Source organism: Centropristis striata, chromosome 18, assembly GCF_030273125.1.
Source record: "Centropristis striata isolate RG_2023a ecotype Rhode Island chromosome 18, C.striata_1.0, whole genome shotgun sequence".
Taxonomy (NCBI): Eukaryota; Metazoa; Chordata; class Actinopteri; order Perciformes; family Serranidae; genus Centropristis; species Centropristis striata.
This window is the reverse complement of record NC_081534.1, coordinates 13,178,025-13,200,847: the sequence shown is the minus strand read 5'-3', so window position 1 is coordinate 13,200,847 and position 22,823 is coordinate 13,178,025. Positions and strand designations below refer to the sequence as shown.

The 22,823-nt window shown below is 40.0% G+C and overlaps 1 protein-coding gene across 1 annotated transcript in view; it reads right to left on the bottom strand.

Moving 5' to 3' along the window:
* Positions 1-544: 544 nt before the first annotated feature.
* The window catches only part of nbas (NBAS subunit of NRZ tethering complex), a 216,237-nt gene continuing 193,958 nt past the window's right edge, over positions 545-22,823 (bottom strand). Inside the window, exons 51-53 of the mRNA XM_059355813.1 lie at positions 17,651-17,798; positions 15,688-15,822; positions 545-1,696 (exon numbers count right to left, since the gene is read on the bottom strand). Coding sequence (XP_059211796.1) covers positions 1,421-1,696; positions 15,688-15,822; positions 17,651-17,798 — 559 coding nt within the window. The 3' untranslated portion in view covers positions 545-1,420. The remainder of the gene's footprint in view (positions 1,697-15,687; positions 15,823-17,650; positions 17,799-22,823) is intronic.

Below are 22,823 nucleotides of genomic sequence, written 5' to 3'. Positions count from 1 at the left end.
AGTTCCGTTTTGAACACATAGTCGAAAAATCACATTTCTAACACTTTGACAAACAAGCTAAATTAGAAACTTTGATTTTTTTCGCCCACTTTCTTTGCCCTGCAGCTAAAGTCTCAAAAAAAAAATATTATTCCCATTTGCAATTATGAGCAGAAAAAGAGTTACAAATGCTTTCTGTGACGGCACAGTGGGAGCAAGCAGTTGGCTGCTCCCCTATGGAGACGCATGTGCTGACCAGTGAGAGAAAATACTTTAAAATCAGTGTGTAACAAAACACAAAGTGCATTTGAGGGCAAGAAAAACACTCGCTGGATGTTTGGGTCAGACGGCTGTAATTATCTTGGAACAATGAAAAAATTCTGTAATTATAATGCAAATGTTGTGAGTGCATTCACTGTGAGACGGAACACAAACCTTTATAAAGAAAAAAACATTAATTAAAAAGAAAAGTAGAACTCACTGAAATGTTAACAGGGTCGCCTTTGAAAAATCTTTTCTTTAGCAAAGAAAAAAAAATCACACCACAGAGACGTGCATGGGAAAGATTGCAAAGACTTAAATGTCGCCCAATTGTGCAATTTTCCATCAACACTATTCCAAAGAAAGAAATAGAAACGCAATCTCATTTCATTAGATTTTTTTTATTATTTCGGATCTGAAAGGTGGGAAACAAAATAAAACCTACATATTATAAAGTGAAACAAAGCAACATGACAGCTTCACTGTGTGCATAAGCACACGTACATGTTTATTTCTCATCATTATTAGCGCCACGTGAGACGCCGCCGTGTTGCTGCTATAGTATTAGTGCATCCGCACACATGAACACACAGCGCGGGGCAGCTGCGGGGCTAATTTGTTTAGAAGGAATTAATTAGACATTATTAGGGGGAAAACAATGGAGCAGAGGCAGGGTGTTTAACGATGGGACGTCAAAGAGGCAAACCTGTCACGGAACAATAGGCTAATATCCACCCACTGCTTCCCGGCTACTGCTCAATTACTTTATCACACAATGGGACACACACACAAATAAACGCGAGCAGATTTTCTGATCAGCCCTCAGTCTGAACATCCAATCATGACGGAGCGACAGCAGAGGTTGTGTTTCCGTATTCGTGTATGTGTGTGTGTTTCTAATTGAGCAGATGTTTCTTCATTAAAGGTATCCGCTCTTATACCTTCAAGGCAGACACTGCAGCTGCTGTTGACGTGTCTTCAGTTGATGAACCCAATTATAGAACAAAATGCAGAGGTCTGATATCGCTTCTATTCTCGCCTCGGCTTCGTCAGATCTCAATCCAATCTAATTCCTCTCCTCTCTCTCTCAACACCTTCCCACTCTGATTCCCTAAATCTGCTTCATCACCGCAGTCCGTGGCCGCCGTCCAAGCTGCCTCCCCGCCGCGCTCTCTCTCCCTCACAGCCACTTCCTGAGAACGGCCAAGGCAGAGTTGAAGGTGAACTGGGCCTGGTGGGTCCCGCGGTGAGCCAGCAGCAGGGAGCCCGCCTCAGGCCCGTGGCCCGCCGCCATCAGCTCTGCGGCTGCTTTCTCTACGTCCCAGCCGCCCTCCTGCTGGTGGGACAGCATGTGGGAGCTGAGCAGGGGGTACAGGGCTGAGGAGACGCAGCCCACCAGGAGCCCTGCGTCCAGGAGCAGTGAGAGGAGTTCAGCGTCGCAGGAGGAGGCTGTGTCCTGGGGGAAAAGAGAGGAGGGAGAAAGTGTAAACACACGTGTGGTAATGGAGTCACGAGGAACTCACTTCATACAATACATGCCAAACCTCACTGCTACAATTTTGGCAAATATATAACCGTGGCTCGATTATTGAAACAGCCTAACAGGCACAGGCCCTGGGGCCCAAAGTGTTATGGGCCCCCCCCTGTCCTCCACCTGCCAAATGTTCCTTAAAGAGAGATGGTCCTACCAGCAACTCACTCAAAATGACAACAAAGAAGCAAAAAAAGGCTACAAAAAACTAAACCAACTACAAAGGGACCACAACAACTATGAAAAGGAATAAAACCGCTACAAAGAGACACAAAGCAACTTTAAAGAGGCTCAAAGTGACCACAAAGAAACAACAAGGGACACACGATGTCCACAAAGAGACACAAATCAAACAAAAATAGATACAAAAGAACAAAAACATGTACAATTGGCCACCAAACAACTAAATACACACAAAATGAATACAAAAAGCCAAAGTCACCACAAAGACAAACAAAACAACCAAACAAGACACAAACTGACAAAAAAAGACACTCAAAATGACAGAAGAAGCATTAAATGACTACAAAAAGACCAAACCGACTGCAAACGGAACGCAGAGTCTCACAACAACTATGAAAAGGAGAAAACAACTACAAAGAGACACAAAAGAACTATAAAGAGGCTCAAAGTGACCACAAAAAAACATGAAATGACTACAAAAAGACGAGACCAACTACAAAGTGACACAAAAAAGGGGACAAAAATGACCACAGAGATGCAAAACAACCAGAAAACAAATTATTACATAAGAACAAAAACAACAACGACAAAGACATACAAAATTAATACAAATTCACAACAATGAGAAGGAAAAAGAAGATGCGAAATTACTACAAAGAGACGCAACAAAACAAAAAAAGACACAAATTACCAAATTTAGACACAAAATGACTTCAAAGAGACACAAAACTACATCAAAAATAGGCTAAACTGAAAGTGTGTGTCTTGCTCCTCTGTAGGAGAGGTGGTGGGGCCTTTTGCATGTCTGTACTGATGTACTGGGCCATTTGATTGAACACTCTCTGATAAAACTCTGTCAGTAGATTTGGAGATTTACCAGCACCAGCAGTTTCTAAAAACAACGTGTTGTAGCTTCCTGCTGCAGCAGCAGTATTTCCACTGTGTGTCATTGCAATGTTACACGCTTGAAGAAAGCTGATGAGGTCAGAGTGTTGGGTCAGATCCCGTGTTGACATTGTGACTCGCCACCGTTCCCATGGCATGTCCCTTCACACACACACTGCAGTTCTTTGAGAGGAACATTTGTCAGTTACCAAAAAAACATTCTGAACACATGTTCACACAATCATCAACAAACCTTTACGTAATGTTTTAATCCCATCTTCCGCCTCTTTACATCGATGAATTGCATGCAAATTCAACCAGCTAAACGCCGCCGGAGCTGCTGTGAGTGGTTTACAGGCCACGCAGAAGCACAGCTGAGTGCCGGGGTGGAAGAGCCGTCTGTGTGTGAGTCAGCCCCTCTCTCCTGCATCCTCTCACCTGTTTGCTGTCTCTATTATTAAGCTTGCACAACTATACACGCAAAAAATGTACGCACACACATGCACAGACAACAGCCAGTCTCTGTCAGGGTATTTCTGGAGCTGAGGCAGATCAATTATAAATGTGGAGCTCATGTCTTCTGTAGTAGAGAAGGAGAGCAGAGACGGATGAATTTCTCTCCCTCACCTCAAAAATCTCTCATCTCTGTGCCGGCCTCGCTCCATTTTTCTCTCCTTGAAGGACAATTCATCTTTAAAAAACATAAAACTGTAAAAACGGATCACTTCGACTGTGATGAGGGATATTAGTGAACCCCAACGTCTCACGCGAGGGTTGAGAGACATCCAACTGTTGTCACTGACAATGACACTTCACCCTCATGGAATCAGTGATCTTTTTTTTTTTTTGCACATAATATAAATTTTATCCTGTAGTAATGCAGGCAGATCTGAAAAGGAATATTATCACTTCGTCCCAAGATTCCGTTTCTACTTCTGTGAAAGTATTCTGGATGTGATTTAGCATTTAAATACAATACAAGTTCACGGTTGCTTTGGTACCAAAGGGAGACACAGGGCTGACATATAAACTGTTACAGAGATACAGGATGTCAGGCATGACTAATAATTTAATTTCTCCCTCCTGTTGAGAGACAGGCCCAGATGAATCATGACAAACCGTGGGAGGGAGGAGGGCCAGACAGAGAAGACAGACGAGAGACATTTTTGAATTTAGAGACAGAGGTGGACGAAGAGGTCATCCGATTATAATGAGAATTAGGGGGAAAGAATAGACGAGAGACAGAGAGGGCTTCAGAGAGTGGAAAATGTATGACGGAGAAAGATGAAAGGAGAGAGCTGGAGAGGACAAAGGCACTGAAAGCATTAGATGCATACATTTTTAAGTGCACCAACTGTTTCCAAAGGATGGATTCACACTAGAAGAGTGAAAGTAGAGGCACTTTAAGTCAACTTAACTGTTCAAACTTTGGATTTTTGAGCCTCAACAGAGGCCCGGAACAAATGTTCTGCATGGGATTTCTGCAGCTGAACGTTGACCTATTTTGGAACTCAATATATTGCAAACTTCACGGATAAAGGAGCATAAAAGTATTTCCTGAGATCCGGTGACAGAGACGGGGTAAGAAACACAACGGTTCAATGTTAAGCCAGATTACTAAGCATTGTTTGGAGGTAAAACCAAAAGTGAGAGTAAAAATCCTTCACTGCACAAGAAAAAATTAGGGGCCACAACTACAGCAGGTAAGGTAGGTAATTTGGACGTTTACAACTTGCAGTTTGGGCAATAATTTATAATTCAAATGGGGCTTAAAGGATTAGTCAGCTAACTAATTATGAACCTTGGGAAGGTATTTAAAAAACACAATTTGAGGGACATGGTGTAAAATGTAAATAAAAACAGAAAGTATCACATTTTAGATGTATGATTATCTACAGTAAAACAAGTCTTATTGTCTAACAACTTATGTTTATTGCTCTGGTCGAAACACCAACATTGTCACGTTATCAGATCGCAACTATTAACTGGTGAATGCAATTGTTACTAATCGTACCCATAGAAATGATAGTCAAAACTCATGCAGAAGTGCCTTAAACCTGCATTCTTTCTAATGGCCAGCAGGGGGTGACTGTATTGGCTGCAAATAAGTCTAACTATAGAAGTCTATGAGAAAATGACCCTACTTCTCTCTTGATTTGTCATGTCAGTAAAGATGGTACCTGGCCTTTGTGTAACCCCCTCTGCTCCAACCTCGTCCAAATATGGTCACTCAAGATGAGAAAACCAAGATGCTAAATTCAAGGCTTCAAAATAAAAGTCCGCCAAACAATGTGTAATGTCACGGTGTCTACATCCACTTCTTTTATACAGTCCTGCCCTGTACAAAGGCATAGCAGTGCTTTGAGCTAAATGCTAACATCAGCATGCTAACATGCTCACAGTGCAAATGCGGACATACTGATACTTAGAAGAAATTATGTTAACCATATCAAACACCTTGTGTAATCAAGGTAACGTTTGCTAACTATTCAACTGTCATTGAGATATTTTAGTCTGAACCTAAGAGGTGCACTGAGAGGCTGTCGTTGCCATCCCTAGATCCACACCGCTAGCATGGCTAAAAATAAGACCAAAAATGTACTAAACCGGAATTATTCTTCAATATTTTCACTTTATTTAATATGGCCTTGTGATGCCCTTTGAAGCTATTAGCGTGATTAAAGGCTGTACAAATACATTTGACTTGATTTGACCTGAAGGCGTGCTAATCACTGAAATCACCTTCTGCTGTGTTCGGCTGTAATGAGGGCTCACACCTACAGAATACACATGGCTCTACATGTGCAGGGGATACTATTTTACAAAGTAGAAACATATGTAATACATATATTATCACATCTAGTGATTCTGGACTACACTGTATGTGTATATCTTTAGAAGCCAAAGATTCAGTATTGTGTTAGGACCAATTAAGGGACAAGAATGTATACATGCTGTAAACAGACGGGCAGAAACACGCACTACTTGTAAATATACACATATTCTGTCTTTCCTGCATTTCCTGGTCCATAATGTAAGAGAGAAAAGCACAAAACATCACTCGAGCACAGGCCTGGTCCTCTGTGCACACTGACACACACACACACATGTACACCTCCCAGGCTATTACTGTTTGACGGTGTCAAGAGAGACAGCAGATTTGAGTCTCAGAGCCAGTTGGATTGACAGTCGAGCTGAAAATAGATGTGAAGGAGCAGCAGAGAGATGGAGGGATGGAGGGGAATCTTGATATCAGAGCGGAGCAGATAACTTTATGTCGTTTTTACAGTATGAACAGCTCTGTCACATTTCAGGAGTCCGTTGTTCACACCTACTGTACGGATGCAGTATGTGGTAGACAGCCGAGTGTCATGACAAAGTTTAAATTATCACTGCCTATACATACTGTCCTGAATCTATAATCTTCTTATGCTTCCTTTTTATTCTTCACTAAAGTCGCAATTACAGCCATCCCTTTCAGCCACTCCTTCTCAGAGAACTGAAGTTCCTCTTGGACACTATTTATAACCTAAAAACTAATTTCTACTTCTTTATACTGTGAAACTTCATGAAAGCATGGAAGAGATGGGTGATAATTCAATATTTTCATTTATTAACTTTCAGGGGAATCATATTATATTATATAATAACACATCAAATTAACATTCTGAAAATGTTTGCAATTAAAGGAACAATTCGACATTTTTGCTTATGTGCTTTCTTGCAGAGAGTAAGACGAGAAGATCAAAACCACTTTCATATTCAGCAATTTAATATGCAGCTACAGTACAGCCAGGAGACAATTAGCTTATCTCTGCATACAGACTGGAAGCAAGGGAAAACAGCAATCCAAAGGTAACAAAGTTTGTCGACAGCACCTCTGAATCTCACTAATTAACACATATGCTGTATATCTTATTGCTTTAATCTGTACTAAAACAGAAAAGTAAAAACAATCACTTGCGGCGCTACCGGAGCCAGCTTAGGCCTTTCCCCTACTACCAGCCTTTATGCTATGCTAAGCTAACAGGCTGCCGGCCCCAGCTTCATATTTAGCAGAAGACATCAATAGTGTCAATCTTCTCATCTTGCCCTCAGGATCAAAGAAAATAAGCTTATTACCCCAAAAAAACAAAATATTCATTTAATTAGTACAATATAAGTTATTCAAGTCATTGTTTTACACATATAAAGAGTTTGCTTTAATATAATAATCGCAGTGTTTCCTATGTTATTATATTGGGTAGACTGCAAAGCATTTCCTGCCCTATTCTGCCTATCGGACCCCTCACACCACAAACCAGCAAGGAACTGAAATAAACTTTACATTTAAGGTTGAAATAATCATGCATAGTTGAAGTAGAAATTACGAATGACGGGGATGCGGAGTTCAGAGGACGGAAGTCGCATGGGAGGGGTGTTGGATGGGTTGAACAGACGTCGGACATTTGCCCAGGAAAACAGAGTTTGTGTCCCATGTGAAAACAAAAGTATGATTCAAACATCACTGAACTTCTGTTCCTCATGTTTTGTGCATCACATTTTTACTTTGTCACTTCCGGTAGTCACGTCGTCCTTGTAACATTTAAGTACATTCATTTACCATTTAAACCGTCTTTTATAACGCCTTACATTTTTTGCACTAAACCTAGGTCTGTGGTTTTGTAGCCTAAATTCAATGAAACGGCAACATTTTTTACAACTGCTAGCCATACTTGTATGTAAGATAAGATATTCCCTTTTCCCACAACAGGGAACATTTTTTTATGTACAGTCATGGAAAAAGTTATTAGACCACCCTTGTGGTGGTGGTTAAGAGCTGATATCTAACCATATGGTTTTCTTGATAATAACCAAAATCCTTGTCAAGAAAACCATGGAAAATGTCTAGATATCAGCTCTTAAATGAAACTCTTATGAGCTATTTTTGTTGTTGTTTTGTTGTTTGTTATCAATATATTTGTCCAAAAAATGTACCTTTAGTTGTACCAGGCATTAAAGTGAACAAGAAACTGAAGAAAACAAGGGTGGTCTAATAATATTTTCCATGACTGTACTCCATGTGTATAATGACGTGTGTGCTATATTTGAAACACTCCACACTGTCCCTCTGGGTCATTTTGACCAACGCTCATATATCTCGTTATGGGTGGTATTTACAGTATGTTCTATCGTTTAGCTTGGAGATTTGTTTTCAATTATTTCTGAATGTTGTTACCTGGACCGAGGACGTGATGTTTCAGAAGCGGTAAGACATTATTCACTTCAGTTAACACACTTCCAAGAACTGTCTATCAAATACCTAAAAAATAAAACATATCTAAGTTCTTTGAAAGAGATAAATACCATCAAAATACCATCACCTGCCTCTGCATCGCTCTGGGTGCCTCTTGACCACCAACAAGCACAGGAGCTGACTGAGAAAAAGACTGCGGTCAAGCCACTCGTCATTCGATCTGCCGGGTCAAACCAGCCGGGGCTAAAGTCAAAGTGCACCCATATTCTCACCTTTATGGTAAAAGCATTGAACCAGCCCAGGATACACACATCTAAATATGGTTTTAACACAGAGTGAAGACAAAATACATGCAGTTTATGGAAATAAGATTCATTGGACTATATTCATAAGAAGAATAAAACATGGCACCTGGATATAAATTAAGAAAATCCCTCTGAATTGTGAGGGAAATTACTTTGTTTTTATTTTGGTTGCAGGGGGAAAAAAATCTGACAATGACTGAAGCACCACTATACTGACATTCAGCTGTCAGGTACAGCATCCTTCAAGTTGACTACAGCTAACAATCCAATCCGCTGTACCCCTGACAAACCTGTATATCCATCCATACTGCCTCCCCCCTCCTGCGAGGCTTCCCCTCCTCACCCTTTCTCTCTCTTTGAGTTTTTGAGTTTCCCCGGCAGTCTGTCCGGGCCTAGCCTTTACAAACAGCCCATCGCAAACACAATCTGACTGAGGAGGGAATACATCCATCATGCCTTCCTTTCTTTCTCAAAGGTCAACAGCTTGGAAAACATGAAAACCTGTCCTTCGGTGTATGTTTTTTTGCCGTACAGGTATGTGTGTGGGTGTCAGGTTAAAAGCCCCTCCAAATAGTCTCTAAAGGTTCAAACAACACTTTGTCTCCTCAGTGGAGCGAAAACAAGAGGCATCTTCTCTCTCACTTGTGTGTGTGTACTCGTGCATGCAGCTGGCGTGTGCCGTGAGTGAACGAACAAACACTCAGCATGACAAGAGAACTGACACATCAAACTGTAGCCATAAGATGTCCAACCCCCCCCCCTCCCTTCTTGCTCTTCTTATTACTTTCTCATTCCTTGCTGTCTCGCCCTGTGAAAGACAGCCAAGGTTGTCCTCCCTGCTTGTCTTCAATGGCTGCTAAATGTTTCCTGATTGGACTGGTCAATTTTTAACACCCTTGTTTTCTATTCTTGCTCTGCATGTCTCTCATTTCCTGTATACGTCTCCCTCCGCCCTCTCTCTCCCTGAGCTAAACCCGGCTGAGAGCTTAATTGGAATTACCGTACACGTACAATGCCTAATACATAATGCATGGCCAAGCCTTCTTTTATCATTTAAATCATAAAGCTTCTTTGGAATGCCAGACAACACACAACTATCTCCTTCCCTCCTTTCTCTCTTCCTTTTCTCTCCTTCCTCAGGCTGTGCTTCCCATCCCTCCGTCCTAGCTGTCCCCAGGCTTTAGCGGTGCACCGAACTGAGCGTGCACGGACACACACAACCGTAAAGAGTCCTTGCTTACAGCACGACATGATTGAAAGTGACAGAAGAAGAGGCTGTGAAGCCAGAAAATAAAAAATAAAAATAAAAGTGGGCTGTGACGCACATGTGCAAACACAAACACACAAACGTGCAGTGAGCAAATCAGGGATCAACGCACTGAGTTGCAAGCAAACAGAGCTAGATTAACAGGTCCAATATGGCACAAAAGCTGTAAACAAGCCCACTTAAACAAGCAATTGGACACATTATCACTCAATCACATACTCATACTCACGCTCACTCACACATACACACACATACACACACACACACACACACACACACACCTTGTCTTTAGTTCAGTGGGCAGATGAAAAAGGTGTATGTGATGAGAACCCTTTGGCTGTCTCCATAGTGAGTGAGATGGGGAGTGTCTTTTCCCCTTACAAACAGTGTTACCAACTTGAAAACACGTCTTAGTGACATTAAAAAAAAAAAGAGTCTTCTTGACAAATTCAGCAACATTTTCAGATCATCAGGGAAAAGTAAAAATGTATCAATTCCCATGCAAGCTGCTACTAATCAGTCCATGGCTCTTCTGCCAACAGAACAGGATCTCTTCACCGTGCCCAGGCAGTCAGCTGAACCAACCATGAAGCTTTCTGCAAATTATTTCAGATTATGGCACCAATATGCAAATGAGTTTGACATCATCTGATGACTTTTAGCGACAAGTGCTAGCTATTTTCATTGGAAAAAAGTTGACAACACTGTTTACAAAACCAAAAGAGCAACAATTTGAGGAATGGAAAACACAGCATGCTAATTTAAACTACAATTGTTAGCATGTCCAACTAACTAGCTTACTTCCTATAGTAGGCCCCTAGCATTAGCCTTTTCCCAAGGTTAGCATATCATTGACAAACTAAATTAGTTTGCAGGGCTTCAAGTTACTTTAAAAATGCCCCTGTCAGTGACATCCATGACAAGCTGCTCTGAATGCTATCAGAGTTTATGCTAATGTTACCAATTAATCGCCAACTGGTTGGGACGCTAACTTTTTCATTGGACATGCAGCTTTAGCTTTGGCTACTTTCAGTCTTTTCGCATGATATCATGTATTAAACCATCAAATGCATATTTAAAACCCCATTTACAAAATTCTCATTTTAAAACAAATCAGCTGGAAACATTAAAAAGTCAACTGATGGTGTTTCAACCAATTTGCAGAATCAGTATTAGCTTAATTTGCTTGCTCGATGATCAGATGATCAAACCTGCTGGCAATGGTAGTCATTTCAGGTGAAATTGGTGGCCTCTGGCTTGAAATGAGAAACCTGTTTTTGTGGACCTCCTTCTGAAACCAAGCTGAAGAACTGTTGGTGGTAAATCTGCCATTGTTATCGTTATGTAACGAGAAAAGAGCACGTGGAAAAAACAAGGACAAAAAAAAAAAGAAAAGTTGAGAAGCCAAGAGAACTGCCCTCAAACTTTGGAGTTGATCACATCTTTAGGCCTAAATGTGTGTGTTCGTGCAAACATGCAGCCATATCTAGACGTTGCTCTGACAGCTCATTCATATCGGCAGGACAGCTCTTATCCATCCGTTATCTCTATCTTCCATTAGTCAGGATGGTGTTAACCCCTGGCTCCCTGCTTCACTGCTCCCCTCTGCTCCTCCATGGCCCATACATCTTCACTAAAAGGAGCAGAGCGGAACAGGAAGGAGGGGAAATGAAGAAATGATAGGAGGGAAGGAAGCGGGAAGAGCGAGAGGAGAGGCCACACATGGTTCTTTTCCCAGTGAAGAGAAACAAAAGCCTCTATGCCCGCGCTGTATTTCCCTGCATGTTTGAGAACAATGCTTCCTTTATTACCTGCTCTCTCTACCACTTTTTTGTCTCCCTTTCAGCTCATATACTCTACTCCCACTCCTTTCTTTTTTTCCTCCCTCCTCCTGCACCCCTACGCCCACTGTGGTCTCCTCCACAGCGACGCAAAACACAGTAAATGTGGAGCAAAATAAACGCAAATCTCACACCACAGCAAAATAAATTACTTTTTCTCATTTACTTCTGGTGTCAAGTGGTTTTCTATAACACCATTTTAATTAAAAACTAATCTTCACAATGAATCTTTTGTGTGCGCGTGTGTGCGTGTGATCCAGGGCTATCTCTCTTATGAAAAAAAAAATGTGTTGATACTGTGCATAAACAATGTGCACAGTAATCTATGACATCAGATACAGAGCAGAGCACTAAGGGAATACACACCGGTTGGGGAAGTGCTTGAAGATAAGACCTGTCAATCACTCAGTGACATGTAATTTTTATGTGTTTAATTTAGAGCGCTGTGCTTTGCAGTTTGCAGTAGATTGTGGCCAAACCTCAGGCTTGATTATGTGGACATGAAACAGCAGGTAAATAAATGAAGAGTGACATTTAAACCTTTTACGTGGTTTTCTGTAAATTAATTTTTTCATGTATGTTTGATTTAAACAAACTGTGACAAAAAAGAGCCGCTTAAAGTAAATTAATATTAACAGTTAATTTACAGTTAAGCTTCCACTGTACGCTCACCTGAATTTCTGAATAACCAAGCAGAACTAAAATCAATTATTTCTGATGCCCCCTTGAGGACATCTACAATCTGATAATTGCTGGCTGCTGACAAGTCCAGGCTATTTGTAGATCTGAGAAAAGTTGTTATGCTTATATTAGGTGACGTTGATAATGATGGAGAAAAAAAAAGTGCAGGCAAAGCAAATATTTAGAGGAAGACCAGTGAACAATCATATTTTACCATATGTGTGTGTGTGTGTGTGTGTGTGTGTGTGTGTGTAAAATCATTCATTCACAGCAGGCCACTAGCCTAGGTTGTCCCCAAAATTACTTTAGCACAGTTCCCTTATTCATTTCAATGACGCTTGTCCAGTGACACAGCACAGTCTTCAATGCAAAGTAGGAGTGTAACAAAATATAAATACACTAATGATAAATGATAAATGCAAATGCAGATTTTTTTTAGCTGTTACATGGTGATGTGTTCTCTATACTTTAGACTGTTATACTATTGTCATAATGCTGTTATACTTTATAATAGAATTAGCTTAAAAGTTAGCAAAATGGTCTTGCCTACAGTATCGCAATATATTGCAAAACACTGAATTGTTACCCCCTAGATTCTTACCGAAACACACCCCTAATGCAGAGTGACCTTGCAAAATAAACGCAGGATTGTGCTGCAAAACAATTAAACTTTTGCAATACTACAATGTTACGTCATCTGGTAAGGTGCTGCTGGTATATTACTTTGTACAAGCACTTTTTCATTTGTTTATCTCACAATCATTGCAACAAAAAAATCCAAAAAGTTGCAAACTGATAACTTTACAGACTTGTAAAATGCTATATCAGTGTAAAACCGCTCTGCAGTGTTTTTTTTGTCTGATGAGCCTTCAAACTTACTGGACCAGTTACTCAATATAGACTTCCTGGATCATATTTCATATCTAATGTAATACAATATTCAGACATGATCTTACCTGAAGCAGAATTAGCTCTTTTGTAAGTTTTTGGTGAGACATTGAGCCCTGGCTTAACTTTACATAGGAGCATCCCTAAATACACATTTTTCTGCCATTAAATGTAACATCCTGTACCTTTAAAAAAAATAATTTGAGTGAATAGACTCTTAAAAACACTTCCAAGAATGCTGTACTTTAAGACAAATCAATTTAAAAAGTACAAGGTACACACACTCACTTTGCTCACATACACACACAAGAGAAAGAGACACACAGGCAAATACACTCCCACATGCATGCAGCTGCACAGTGAGAGCAAGCCAGCACATTATCAGATGTATTAGATGTAAGACAATTTCTCTCTGTCTCTGTTGATGTTATCTCCAGATGAACACTGTTCTGTGCTGCTCTGAACATGCCCCTGTTCGTTCGGCTCTTCGGTGGCAGAGGCGAGATTATTTCTCAAAGCAGTGTGACACACTACCTGTCTCGCACCATTCGTACACTCCCCTGCTCTAACTCTCCCTGATTTATCTCCTCTGCTTTTCCTCCCATCTTCAGTCAGGGTGTGCACCCTGCTCCGTCCTCTCCAACTCTGTCTTTCTTATTTTACATTTTCATCATGTCTTTGTAATTTCCCTTCTCATCCCATTTCTCTCTCTCTAAACACCCATTCCCCCTCCATTTGATTTCCTCCTGCCGCATCTAAATCACACATCTTTTCTCTTTTCCCCTTCTAACCGCCCGCCTCCCTCGGCCCCGCTCACTTCTCTCTGCGGGATGAAAACAGTGTGTTGCTCAGGTGTAGCGATATAGGAGCTTTAACGTTTCATTTAATAGCGGCTCTGTCACTTAATAGAGTGGCTTTCTCTTATCTGATCTAGAAACAAAAAGAGGGTCTGCTGGGTCTGAGAGGCCTACTTTGTGACAATTGCTTATCTGATCGGGAAACAGTGGAAAGCGGCCCACACAGTCTTAAACTATTACTCTCTTATCCGATTGTGGCTTCACATAACTAGAGGACAGTTAGAAAGTGGATGAATGTTGAGATTCTTTTGGAGAACTTCTTTTTTATCTTACGATCATGAAGGGGTTTTAGAATATTTGGCTTCTTCAGTCGTCTGCTTTCCTGTCTGCATTTTTATTTCGTATTTTTTCCCTTTTCTATTGTGACTTATTAAAGGATACAAGTATAGTATAAAATGTACAATCCCAGAGGTCTTCTATAACATTTTTACATTATTGTTTTAGTACACTCACATAAGAAACAATGATGTTGTTGGATCTTACCTACTGTGGGCTGGGACCTTCCGAGGGCTCTCAAGGTAAATCAAGGTAAGTATATTTAAATTATTAAGTAATCTAATTATTACATTTACCATAGAAAGGCACTAGAAGACTAATTTTCTTTCTATGATAAATAAAACTGTAAAAACATAAACTATCATCATATTTTAAAATTCCCGATGGTCCCTGAATGAATCATGTGATAAACATTTCCATTAGCACATTAGCTTAAACTCAAATTTATAATATTCTGCATGTCTTGTTTAAAATTTGACCCAAAATAAATGGTTTACACACAACAGATCTTGGAAAAAACATTAAATTCTGCACTTTTCAAAGCAAGTTAGAAGACATTGGTGACTCAGTTGAGACCAACAGTCACATCACAAAAAGAAAAAAAAAATCTGCGAAATTTTGACTGAACTTCAGACTGTTTACACAGAGCAGAGAGGAGAGGACAAGAGAGGTTGTAAGTAGAGGTGGTGAAGCATGTGGAGCGCCCATTCTTTCCAATAGTGTGAACAATTGTGGGCACTGGGAAATTGTTTTTAATGTAGATTCCACTTCATTCATTTTTTTGTCAAATCAATGATCAAAGTTTTTGTTGTTGTTTTTTTTGGCTTCAAACAATGTTAAACTTCACGTAAGACATTTTGTGTTCACCCCTACCTCTAGCCACGATTGTGCTTTTCTATAGAGGTGCAGGACATACATACACACAGTGCTGTGCAAAAGTCTTAGGCAGGTGTGAAAAAATGCCTCAATGCATCAAGAAGAATTGATGCTGGATTTTATTTAGATTTTTCTTCTGTTCACTCACTTTGAATTTTGTTCATTGATAAAATAAAATAAACCAAAAAGCATTCTACAGCATTTTTTCCACACCTGCCTAAAACTTTTGCACAGTACTGTATGCACATGACAATCAGCTTCAAGCCTGAAAATCAGTTTTGAAAATCATGACCACAACAGGACCATAACCTGTGGTAAGGGGTCCCAACTACATATCATTACAGAAGTTATTTGGCAAACATTTCCTTGTTCCTGCTTCTCAAATGTGAGGATTTGCTGCTATTTGCTGTAAACTGAAAACATTTGGGTATTGACTGTTTGTTGGACCAGAAAATAAATCTGAAGACATAGCCTTCAGCTCTGTGAAGCTGTGAAGGGAGTGTATCAACATTTTTTCATGTTATACAGACTAAATAATTAACAGACTATTGAAAAAAAAGAAGAAATCTGCAATCTCTGCATTCAGTCCACGCTGTGCTCGGTTATTATAATGTTACTTACTGAGGTCATGCTGTTGATCTGATCCAGAGTCAGCTGCAGCAGTTGCTCATCACCGCTCTCAGCCATCAGTTTGAGTGCGGGCTGCTGGAGGCTCAGCTGGTTTTGGAGCAGCAGGGTAGCTACGTGTCTGATACACTGAGAGGAAGAGAGAGAGAGAGAGAGAGAGAGAGTGAAAGGTAGGAGTAGATGAATGGATAGATGAATGAAGAATGGATGAAAGAAGAAAGGAGAGAGGTAAAGGCAAGAAGTGGATGAAAACAGAGAATCAGAAAGTGAGTTAAAAAAAAGAGTAAGGGAGAACAAAAGAGGAGTGCGGGAAACAGAGGAAAGAGAGTAGGCGCGGAACAGTGAAGGTTAATCGATGTGCATATACTGTACAGACACGCAGGCACGTAATACTTTTAAAAAGGTCTACACACGGTCCTGTTGCAGTCCTATCCAGTAATATATGGATATCACAATGCAATCTGACTCCCCCATGCTCGGGCGGTTTCATTCCAGCAGATTCAAATTAAAGCTGTTCAGAACAGAGTAAAAGGCCTCCTTCTACACCTCCCACCCCTCTTCCCACACTAATATTAGACAGCCAGGCAGACACTAGCCTATTCACTCTGAATAGCATTAGCGCTAAACTAATATCACAGTCAGCTGGCGCTAGACATACAGAATGGCATTAGGCTTACCACTTCCATGGTGCTCAGTAGGGCATGAATAGCATTACGGGCAGTCAGATATCAAAGAGCAGCAAGCGCCTATAGTACATTGCAAAAAGCACTGAGCTGATGCTAACATGTTGCTGTGGGTTACATGCTTAATAGCTTCAGGCTCCTGTATTAAGATATGGTGTAAAACGGTGCCAGTATAGTGAGGTTACACTGAATTCAAACAGGCTTAGTACAGTATTCTTTATAATAACTGTGAAAGCAGAGGAATAAAAATGTGTTGAAGCCAGATTTTTTTTTTCTTGGGTTCATAATATTAATTTTCACTTTCCTCACTGTATTTAAGTGGCGGAAGAAGCATTCAGATCTTTTTTTTAGGCCACAATACCGAAGTGTAAAACTGCTCTAAAGCGTGAAAGTTTAATCGTATCAACAAAAAATTTACTTAACAGTTTCGAAAGTAAAAGTACTCATTATGCATGACTTTCAAGGTCAATTAATGTTTTAATTATTTATTATTATAACAAATGTATCAGCATAAGTAGTTGAAGTGAAGATAATTTTACCATACTGTTGTATAGTTTTCAGTCCGGCTAAAGCAAAAATATATGTGTGATTTAAGTTTCACACCACAGACAAATGTGTTATTGTCAAAATATGCTTTAAAGTATGTAAAATACTTTTATATTTTATAATATTTTGTTTAAAATAGTTTTCACAAAGTAAAAGAAATGGCTGCTCACACTAGGTTGACCAGTGAAAGAGCAGCGCGCATCAAAATGGCTAGTGTTGAACGAGCCGGCCACAGCTCGTGTTCTGTAGACTGCAGAGGTAGTTTTTTAGCCGTCTTTTGTATTTTCTCTGCTAAAGAAACATTCGGAGAGATTCAGTCGGATAGGTTTGAGCCCCCAGACTCAGATATGGAGCCTGTTGTGCAACAAAATCGGCAAGAGAATGCTAAGTGTAGTTAGCATCTTTAAAGATGTTAGCTTTCAACTGACACAACATTAGTGGTTGTGTTGTCAAGTAATATCTTAAACCATAAAGTAACTAAAGACTATAAATCTGAGATACATTTAGTGGACTGAAAACTACAGGATATTCCTCTGAAATGTAGTGGAGAAAAGAAAATACTGAAATATATCACAAGTTCCTGAATATTCTACTTACAGCGCCTGCATAATTGGTGATTTTTTATGTTCATATGTTTATGACTTCTGCACTAATTTGATCTACCTTTCAAATAACTACAGAAGACACAAGCAGTCATACATGATTATACAATGAGTGTTGGTGTTTACCTGCACTGGAAGCTTGTGCTTGGTGTTATAGAGGGATCGCACCATGTTGACAACCTGCTGACCCAGGTCTAATTTGACCTCTGACGCCTGGCAGCGGGTCAGCAGGGCCGAGGTCAGCACCACCCAGGGGTTACGCTCCGACTCTGCCCTGCAGACAGAGAGCGAGACAGGCCTGTGAATGTGAATGCATGTGTTTGTGTGTCTCTTCTGAGCTAAACGAACAGCAGAGAGTGGTGAACACAAGAGTAAGCATATTAAGGGCATAAATACACTGAATTAGGACAATAGAACGAGGCAGAAACATACAGTACATGGTAAAAAAAAAATTACAGCATGTAAAATTAATGTAATGTTATTAATCCAATACTCTGCAGTCTCAGATGGTAATCATGTGAGACAATGACTGGGTCATGGCAGATACTACTGTATGTTATCATAAATAATGTAAATACAAAAAGGCACATAAGAATAACAGCATCAAATCACAAGCTGACATGAATGCAGACAGAGTTATCAAGAGGTTTGCAGTTGATCTAATGAATTATGACGTTGACACGCAAGTGAGGAAGAAAGATGTTTGACCACTTAACTCCTGCGGTTAATATTAAACACCTACACGCTGCATTTTCTCTCTCTCTGTGAACGCCGGGGGACCAGCTGCCAGCACTGACAGGCGTCACTTTGTTGACACGCTCCTTTATGAGGTCTTCAAGACCTTTGCTAATGCCTCCAGAGTAACCGATTAGCTCCCGCCAAGGCCAGCAAATGCCAATGACGTTAAGGTAATCTGACCTTCATGGATCTTTATTAATATAAGTCATAGGGGGAAAAAAAATAAGGGATGGGAACTTACAGAACCACTCATTATCTGTTAATTAGATCTTGGTTGACAGATGGATGCTGTTGAAATTATTAATCCTATTAATATTACCATTAGCATGGCTTGGCTCTCCTGACTGCTCACTAACACTAATGTTAGTGGCTGTGGAGCTTGTTAAATAAATTATGAATAAAGTATCTATCCATCTATTAAATCTATCTATCTGGGATGCACCTGAATATGAATATGCTATTCTGGTAGATTTCTTTTCTATCCAAAGTTGGTCATTATTATTCAGGGGGAAAAAGCCATCATTGACATATCCTTACTGTGTCCACTATGCTTCTTGAAATGATGCAAAGTACAGTATGATGATGTGGAAATATACTTTAGGAATAATAATATGCTTTAAAGGTAGAAATCTTGCATTCTCAATGAATTATAGGTTAGAAAACACAGAATTTGCTATATTTAATGTGACTTCAAACATGTCCATTGTTGGTTACTTGGTTACTTACAACTTCATCTAAAAAAAAATTGCCACCACAAATACAAAAAATAAATCAATATCAGTTTTTGTGTCCATTTAGAGTATTTTACCACAAGCCTTGCCGTCAGACCGTTGTTTACAACAGGGAATCAAAGCCTTTATATCCATTCATGCTCTCTTTTAAGACACAAAAACATTTTGCCTTGCTGCACGACTGCTGCCTCCGTTGCTCAGTTTGTTTTACTTATTGTGTGACTTTGGTGAATCTGAACTAAATCTTTAAAACAGCATAGTCCCACAATAACACAAACTAACCGATCGAAGCAGCGAGAGACCAGCTACCTCTATGTTCTGCAAGATTAAATTACTGCTTTTGTCAATGGAGTCTGGTGGCTTTGAAGACAGCATGGATAACACTTTCAGTTCTCCCTCAGAAAGGGCTTTCTGACGATAAGATAAAATGGGGAAAATATTCTGAGTCTCTAAGTTGGGCCTTTTTAGGTGACTAAAAGACATTTTGCCATCCACTGTAGGTAATACACTGAATAAGGTCAGTGTACCAAATCCAAACTATTATTCAATGCAAAGTCAAGGCCTTATTATATCTGTATCAAGCCTTTAACATTACTTAGAATAGCTTTATTCCTTATCTATTGGAGACAAACAGTAACGCTTCACTGTAAAGGAGGGAAAACGTTTTACTGTTGTTAGAAAATTGCCACTGATACGGCATTGCTGCAAAGTTATGTATGTGATTAACATGAAAAGCAGTGCATTAAATATTAAAGAGGCAGAGAAGGAAAAGGAGGAAATTGGAGACGAGAGGAGGAATCTGATATGAATGTGTGCTTTGTTTCACTCCATGTGTTTTTACATGATAAAGGGTAGATGGTAACATGCTGATAAATCCTTGGTTATATGATGAGAAATAAAAAGAAAATAAAAAAAATTGAAGTGGTTGAACCCTGATGTCAGATTAGGCTGCTGAAGTGTGTCTTAAGAATGCTTGTTAAGAGGAAGGAGACCTTGCGATATGTGTGTATATCTGGAAAAAAGAACATGGTGTGTGTGATAGAAAGAACTTGCAAATGAGAAAGAGGACGAGGTGAAGAGAAAGAGACAGCAGGGAGGACAGCAGGGCTCCCGTGTGTGACCGTCAGTATGAAAGGCAGCTCTCCATCCAGCTACCGGGGGTGTCTTGTCCTGACAAGCTGCTTCACCTTCGGATGATGCAGCCATGGGAGCAAACACAGTCCACTTGTGCTGTTTGGCACAGTGCAGCTTCCTGTGCTTTACCGGGGGGACGGGGAGGCTCTGCTGCATGCGACTATGAGTGTCTGCGTGCTCGCCAAATCTGTCACAGGGTGCAGTGTGACTCACAGCCAGCCTTTCCATTCGTGCTTTGAATCATGACTCAGTTTATGCGGACAGACTAAAGGATAAGCTTTGTAGATGCATCTCAATATAGCTCCCAAAACAGCCTTTTGTAGTCTTACCGAAACAAATCTCCCCTCCGCAGATGCACACAGTAAACACACCTACATCCCAATCAGGATTAACTGCTGAGTCAGACTGATATTTAAGGTTAAGCGTTTGTCTCGTACGCCCTCAGCGGAACATCTTAAACGAGGCATTTGAAGGTTAAGTTATTCTGAGTTTTGTGTCCCAAATTATGACTGCAGAATAAAGCAGCCATTTAATATAAAATGCACGCTAAACACAGATCAGACCTAAATTTCAGGCTTCTAAGCTTCAAAAGAGCCACATTACAGCACAGTGTGTATGCATGTTGCAGCAAATTAACTTGAGCGATTCAAATGAGGCCGACCAAAGAGACAAGGAAAAACAAAATCCATAATCAGAAGCCGAGTTTGTACTCAGCATTATGTTTGCATTTTAATCTGAAAAACAGTACAACAGCTCAGTGTGCAGTTAAAAGAAGTGATTATAGTCGACTGTCCCAGCAGAGAGGGTTTGACTACAGCTGTTCTGCACTCACAAAGTCAGTGAAATCTGAGGGTGAACTTGAAGAAAGCTGTGTTGTCCAAACCTAATCCCATCTCTCCTACTGCTTCTCAGTTTAATGGTTCTCTGCCAGAAAAGACACAGTTCTACTGTCCATTACAATTACATTAATGAAGAATAACTATTTGTCACTTGCTGCTTCTGTTTTCTTCTCATTTTGTTTGCCACACTCCCATAGCTCCAAAAAAACTACAACAACAAAAAACATTTCCGCCCTTTAAAACTTTAACAGTCTCACTTTCAGTAATTTGTTATCACCTCCACACTAAGCAGATTTCTCGCACTCTGAATCGGGCGATGCAAGATCATGAAAATGAAAAATGAAAATGACAATAAGAGTTGAGGACAAGCACTTGCATCAGACAGAACAATTTGTCTTTTTTACTTGGTGGAAAAAACTGAGTCTGCAACCCCTACATCAGCCTTAGCTGTTTGCTTCAAAAATGTTCCTAATGTTGGGTTTCTACTATCTGCCTTTTCAGGAACTATCTCTTTCACTCGTATAGTAAGCAGTGTTGGGAAAACGTGCGAATACACAGAGATACATAATTGTGTCAGTGCTGTAGTGCTCAAAAGTAAAAATAATTAACTATCAACCCCCTGCTTGGCTCCTTCGCTTCTAATAATTACATCCATTCAAAAAAACGGGTTTCCCCACAGTAATTAAAAAGAAAAATAGGACCTAGAACCCTTTAAAGTGCCAGTCTTTTAGTGCAACCGAACACTGAACAAGACATTTAAAGAAAATGTTACAAATAACTTTCATGAACTGAAACACACTGTGAAAGGGTCAAATACACAGATAATACCCAAAGCTGACATAATTAAATGTACACAGTGCCATGGATATTCATTACTTTGATTCCTGATTGACAGGTCTCCATCATAGCAACTTGTCAATTACAAGGTCTAATCATATCCTGCTTTATCGTCTATTTTACACTTAATGGGACCATCATTTACCAAACAAATTTCATGCTGTATTGAAGAAGACTTGAAACTGGCAATTGAGATCATAAGCTCAGTCGATAAAAGTTTTCCGAGGTAAGAAATCAAGTGACAAGAAGGGAAATTTTCTCATAGACTTCTACCCAAACTAACTTCTTTTTGCAGCCATTAGAGTTGCCCCCTGCTGGCCATTAGAAAGAATGCAGGTGTAATGCATTTGCATTGGGTTCACTATTCGAGCTAAGAAGTTGCTGCTTTGCCTGGACAGTAAAAACACGAATGTCAGTATTTTTTTATTTTTCTCGGCCAGTAGAGTAATCTATGACATATTGAGTGATACCATTGTTATTGTTATTCCTCATTCTGTAAGTCTGTCTCTGGCCCCTCCTGTCCGATCGCCTATACATTTCAGGCAGGTTGTAAACTCACAGCTAATCTGACACATATAGACTGACAAAATAATGTGTAGTCTGATCCTGGCATAATGACTGAAATACAAAGTACCCCATTTGGCAGGTTGCTAAGGCCTTTAAACTGATGCATCAATAATGAACACATGTAAATGCTGTTCATCAGCAAACTAACAAAGTCATTAGGCTCTATAAAGCTGACTCATACACACATTTATTCCCCTATACACAGCTTTGTGCACGTCCTTGTGAGTTTCTAACAACTACTAAAGAACTGGACTTTAAATTGCTGATCGAAACTGTTTGGAACGCAGTCTGCTTTGATTGAGCTGGAAGGATAAACTCCCGACAGCATAACCCTGTATTGTCTCGGCGGGCTTCAGAGTACCACTCACTTTTAATCAAGAACAACGGAGAAAGAGAAGAGCAATCACATCATTAGGCACTTATCGATAATACAGCCAGCACTTGCTGAGGCTC